Below are 6,000 nucleotides of genomic sequence, written 5' to 3' on the forward strand. Positions count from 1 at the left end.
CTACACCGAGAAACTCAATTTGCTAAATTGAAGAAATAGCAACTAACCTCATAAATATACAAGGTAAGTTACTAATTCTTAATTTGCTAATTAGGTTACTAACTCTGCCTTAAATGCATTTTTCATAGGTGGTATAGCAAATATACCTTAACTATTAAAATGTTATCTCCCTTGGAGATGGTCTAATTGTCAAGCTTTACTTATGTAGTACCACTCACTTAAGCTGAGTCGATCGAGCTTTACTGATTTATTCATGTTTTACAATTTAAATATTATAATTTTTCGTGGTTTGAGAAAATTAAGAGAGTTGACGTTAGGGTTTTAACTTTTTGGATTGTCAATATGCTGGTGAATTATATGAGCACACACAAAGCATAAATACACACGTGCAAGTATTATTTTTAGGCAAATCCGCCATAAAAATCAAGTTCTTGGTTGATATAGAGGCTGGGACAATGACAACATAGCATCATGGGTTTGTTCACTTTTCAATCTTTCCGGATTATAAATAAGGAATCAATTAGTCGAGACTTACATAAATAAAAGTCGTTCAGTTTGGAACCTTGGCCGGCAGCAAAGATATTCTGCTATCTTGTATGTATATCATGGCAAAGAAAGCAAAGCTTTGTGGTTCATTATTTGCCTTTTTGTTTCTATTTTCTTTGGGGTACATAGCCCATGCCGATGATCCAGTGACAATTTTCATATTAGGAGACTCAACTGTGGATGTCGGCACGAACAATTGGTTACCAGAAAGTTACTGCAGGGCTGATTTCTCTCCCAATGGGGTTGATTTGCCTTATTCTGTACCTACTGGGAGGTTCAGCAACGGCCTTAACAGCGCTGACCAAATCGGTACAGGAATCGCCATTATTTATTATGTCGTTTATATATGATTTGAGCCATTCCTTTAGAAACTGCATTTCTCTAGTCATAGTTTGATATGTGCGACGAGAGAAAAATACCACTCTATATAGTAAGGAGCTGAGCAGTCTCCTTGTTTATACACCATGCATGCACGCACCGGCTTAATTAGGATCTTTAGTTTATTGTCGTATTAAGTTGCTGGTTTTATTGATTTTTTGTAGCGAGACTATTTGGCTACCAGAGAAGTCCGCCACCTTTCTTGTATATGGTCAATCATCCAGCCACTTTTAAAAGGGATATACTGCGGGGGGTGAACTTTGCTTCAGCTGGAGCCGGCATATTCTACGAAACTGGCCAAAAACGATTTGTAAGCACGCAACACAAAAATTTAACTGGAAATGTTCACTTGCTATATTGTTTAGTATTAGAACGTGAATCGATTTACATGCAGAAAAAAATGTAAACATGAACAAAATAACAAGTCTGACAAGAGAACACTAAATCATATTTAATAAAATTATAATGCTATTTAAACACACAAAATTAAACTATTATGCGCAAGCTTTCTAATAGAGCTGCAGTCATACCATTGTATATGAACCTGCTTGTACTAGAAAATATGTCACTCATGAGGTTAATTAGTTTTGACTTTTGAGTCTCTATAAATCCTAAGAAACAGATAATTATCTACTGTTATATATTGCTTTGCTGGAAACATTAACTTTGAAATCAAAATTTTTATTATGATTTTTTATTTATTTTCTGTGCTGTGTAATTAACTATATTGTAGATCAAGGTTGTGCCACTGAGCGACCAGATTCAACAATTTGCGACGGTCAAAGGGAATTTGACAGAGATGATAGGTCCCGTTGCAACTGCTAATGTGCTTGCTAAGTCTTTGTTCATCGTTAGTATTGGAAGCAACGACCTTTTTGAGCATGTTCCTCCAAATTCCTCCACCTTAGTTGATCATAACGACGACTTATACATCACAAGTCTTCAGTTCACGTACCATGGTCATTTAGAGGTGTGCAAAGATACACAAAATTAATTTTCAACATAGGTGGATCTCACATATATATGTTAACCAGTCAGAAAACTATCACGCGGCATTGTCACCATTCCACGTATTATTGTTAAGTTTTGAAAAGTGTTATTATTTGAACTCTATTTACTGATCATATTTTCCTGATTACGTTAGTAATACATATCCACCTTTACTAGGAATGTGCTCAAGGTGATTAGCATATGTAGTACCAAAAACATTATTCAAAATTTGATCCTCTTATCATTCCCTTGGATTTATCTTTTTGTTTCCAATCCATTTTTAATATCTGTATAATGCAGAATTTATACATGCTAGGAGCTCGGAAATTTGGGATTATAAGTATTCCTCCAATTGGATGCTGTCCTAATTTACGTGCTTCATCAAAGAAGTCGGGTGATTGTAGAGAAGATCTAAACAAGCTCGCTCAATCCTTTTTCATTTCACTTAAGGATCTTCTGCGAAACATGAGTTCAAAATTGGAAGGGATGAAATACTCACTTGGGAATGCTTATGTAATGACCATGAGTATCCTTGAAGACCCATTAGCCTTCGGTAAGCATTTCATATAGAAAACATGGTGATTTAATTGAACCTTGAGTTTGTTCTTTATACAAGCTGTAAAAAAATCTAACAACTGAAGGACCCTATGAGTGCACTACCTTGTTCATCCATCCGTGTACTGCCTTGTCCATTCATTCATTTTGCGACTAACATACGTTCACATTACAAATTTTGTAATAACATGTTTATTTTCTTAATCATCTTTTAAAGGTTATATGTGCAAATTGATTAAACTAGAGATTGTGTCGTCATAACTATCGTCATGAGGATGTTAATTGTACTAATAAGTGATCTACTTAAATGGGGTACTATTACTTGAGTTATAATTAAAACCAACAAAAATTATGAAAAATATATATATAAAAACAAAATTTAGAGCAAAGCTGGTAGAACCAAACTAAAAACATAAAAGTAATTTCTCTTATGCGTATGGAGGTTATATTTCTTTTATTCACATACATAACCTAGATTTTTTTTCAAAGATGAAGTATTTTTGCTACAAACCAAGTTGGTACATATGTGGATGATATCATATTTATTGCCCTTTAGGATTGGGGGTTTTGTGCAAGGGCACCTATTGCACCATCCCAAAACCGCCACTATGTTAACTTATATATTCACATACTCTATGTAATATGAGTAGACCATAAACATAATATTTTATGAAAGTAATAATATTAAAAAAATAGATACACGTACTATAAATAATAATAACAATGTCTTTGATAACACACCACATGGCAATACTACCGTCGCACTAAAATGTTTATCATAAAATCACTAGGGTTGTTATGATTGGATTTACCTTTCAAGTCTTAAAAAATGAATATACAATCTTTCAACTTGATAGGCTTCAAGGACGTCCAATCAGCCTGCTGTGGATCAGGAAAGTTCAATGGAGAATTGCCATGCTTTTTTCTCATTGGCCCCAACCTTTGTGCGAATCGGCGCGAGTACTTGTTCTGGGACAGTTATCATCCCACTGAATATGCTTCGGAATTGGCAGCACTTACCCTCTATGGTGGAGGAACAAGATTTGTCACACCCATGAATTTCAGTCGGTTGGTGGCTACTCATGTTAACATCACTTCCTAATGATTAGATCCAAACAAAAATAAAGAAGAAATGAATCTTCTCTTTTATTTTTATGTAAAAATAAGTTAAATTTGTGAGGGTTTGTTGTTTTGATCCATTTTTAAATTGAAATAATTAGCAATAATTGCGATCGATATCTTCAACAAGCATCACAGAAGTTCTTTTTTTTCCAATATAATAAAGAGTATTTGCTTTTAATATAAGATAATACTTGCACTCATGAATTTCAATTGAAGATCATTTAGTCATTCAAATGTATAGAACAAATCGACGGTGTAGGTACTAAGCAATATATTTATGGTGAACCGTCCATTTATTTGATGTGTTTTGATGATTAAACAATCTCGAATTTGAATGGTTTTTTGCATGAGTGATTTTCAATTGAAGATTAATAAATTAAATAATTCCAATCATTAATTTCATTAATTTCATTCGGTCAATATATGATATTAGCAAATAGGGGACACATGTGTATCTTCTATAAATTAAAAGATTCTGATCAATGATTACATTCGGTCAATGTATAGTATTTGCAAAGGGGATTTGTGCTTTCCTATAAATTAAACAAGTCTGACCATTGATTTTATTCGGTTAATAAACGGTATTCGCAAATAGGATAATACATGCATCCCCACATAAGGAATGCAAGTATTATACTTCTGTGGAGAGGATGAGTTCATGCAAGTATTATACATCCTTAGGGAGTATGAGTTCATTCTCCTTTGCGAATAACATATATTGACCATACAAATTTTATAATCAGAATTGTTTAATTTTTTAATCTTTATTTGAATATCACCTTTACAAAAAATAATTTTAGAGATCATTTAAAAAAATTAATTAAGTAAGTAATTAAAAAAAAAAAAAGTTTCTTTGGGAACGAGTAGGTGCACCACCAATACCATCAAGTGTTTGCCTAACAAGGAGTTTTCTAATGAATTTTGCACCACCACGGAAAGGGTGCCACATTGGCACTTTCAGCTTGGTCCCACGACCATCTCACCTTCTGCAATACCTAGATAGGGTCCCACTCATGACCGTGCCCCATTTGGAATTGAATTCCATCCTGATCTACTTTGTGAGGATTTTAAGGATTCCTACATCTTAATCATTTATCGTGTATCATGCGCTCAAAAATCATTTGACTTTTTTATTTAAAATTAAACACAAATAATATTTGGCCAAAACTGACTACATGATATACGATGAACAGTTCGAATGTGAAAATTCCTAAGATCCCCACAAAGTGAATCAAGAAAAGATCCTCTTCCGATCCATTCTAACCGGCACCTGCTTTACAATAACAAGCAACATATCATCAAATTTGGAAAGGGATCCTCTCCGGATCCCTTTCCATCAAATCCAACTAATCTGGGATCCGAGGATTTAGATTTTGATGTCTAGGATTCGGGCCGTTAGATTTTGATCCAACGGCTACAGTTACTATAACTTTTAAAGGGGCTCCCTGTTTGTAATCGTTGGATCAAAATTCAATGCCTGGATCCCAGACTAGGTGGATTTGGTGGAAAGAAATCTGAAGAAGATCCTTTTCCATCAAATTTAGCACACCTGCTACGCCATCGAACTCATCAAATTTAAAAATAAATAAAACAAAACATTATGATAATAAATTACTCATACCAAAACCAGAAGCACCATCACCTGCAACTGCAAGAGAGAGATTTCAAACACCCTTGGCAAACTTAAATGGATACTTACTAGCCACTAGTACTACGGTTTAGTGACATTCTTTTTTATTTGTAAATAAAAGGTCTTATGTTCGATACCCAACTAAAAGAAAATTTGAACTATATTATTACTAGCACATTGTAAGGCTTAATCTACTCTGCCACTCCCTTAGAATAAATAATATCATTTTTTTTATTAAAAAAAAAACAATTGGATACGTATTAGTAACTTGTATTCATTTTTTAATTTGTCCATTAATATTTTAACATCTGTTTTCTTATTTTAAAAAATAATGAATATGTTATTAATTTTATTGTGTATACATGTGAAGAAACAATAAATCCTTCTTCACATGCAACTCTTTTACATATGATGCGGTAGCATATTTTCGTCATTACACTAAAGCAAAACGAGTGACCCACAATTAAGTTTCTACGGCAGGTAACAAAAATTGAGTTTATTTTCAATTCTGGAATTCAGTATATTTCATAAATTTGATCTTATGTAATAAGGAATCAACTATTTAAAGGAGTGAAAATAAAACAACAATAATATAGTAAAAATTAAATAAATCTGACAAACTCACCCAATCATTGTTAAATAGCTTGATTAGAGAATAAACTGGATATGGACTCAGTTATTATCCGACCTGTCGTATCAGACAATCTGAGATTTATCTTATTTGTTGACAAACTGAAATCCCCACCCAATAAGAATTCGACAAATAAAAGGGCGCGAAT

The 6,000-nt window shown here is 33.4% G+C and overlaps 1 protein-coding gene across 1 annotated transcript; it reads left to right on the top strand.

The window, feature by feature from the left end:
• Nucleotides 1-596: 596 nt before the first annotated feature.
• LOC103929623 (GDSL esterase/lipase At5g55050-like) lies at nt 597-3,571 on the top strand. The gene is made up of 5 exons (XM_009338842.3): nt 597-855; nt 1,089-1,234; nt 1,658-1,894; nt 2,215-2,467; nt 3,327-3,571. The coding sequence occupies exons 1-5, from the start codon at nt 597-599 to the stop codon at nt 3,569-3,571; spliced, it is 1,140 nt and encodes a 379-aa protein (XP_009337117.3).
• The last annotated feature ends 2,429 nt before the right edge of the window (nt 3,572-6,000 follow it).

Source organism: the organism of the source record quoted next, unplaced genomic scaffold (genome assembly GCF_019419815.1).
Source record: "Pyrus x bretschneideri cultivar Hongxiangsu unplaced genomic scaffold, Pyrus_bretschneideri_v1 Contig1, whole genome shotgun sequence".
Classification (NCBI taxonomy): Eukaryota; Viridiplantae; Streptophyta; class Magnoliopsida; order Rosales; family Rosaceae; genus Pyrus; species Pyrus x bretschneideri.

Excerpts from the sequence above, each read along its gene's own strand:
- LOC103929623 (XM_009338842.3), top strand. The coding sequence starts at position 597 with ATGTATATCATGGCAAAGAAAGCAAAGCTTTGTGGTTCATTATTTGCC. Across the intron at positions 1,895-2,214 it reads CGTACCATGGTCATTTAGAG|AATTTATACATGCTAGGAGC; the intron begins GTGTGCAAAGAT and ends TGTATAATGCAG. Across the intron at positions 2,468-3,326 it reads TGAAGACCCATTAGCCTTCG|GCTTCAAGGACGTCCAATCA; the intron begins GTAAGCATTTCA and ends TCAACTTGATAG.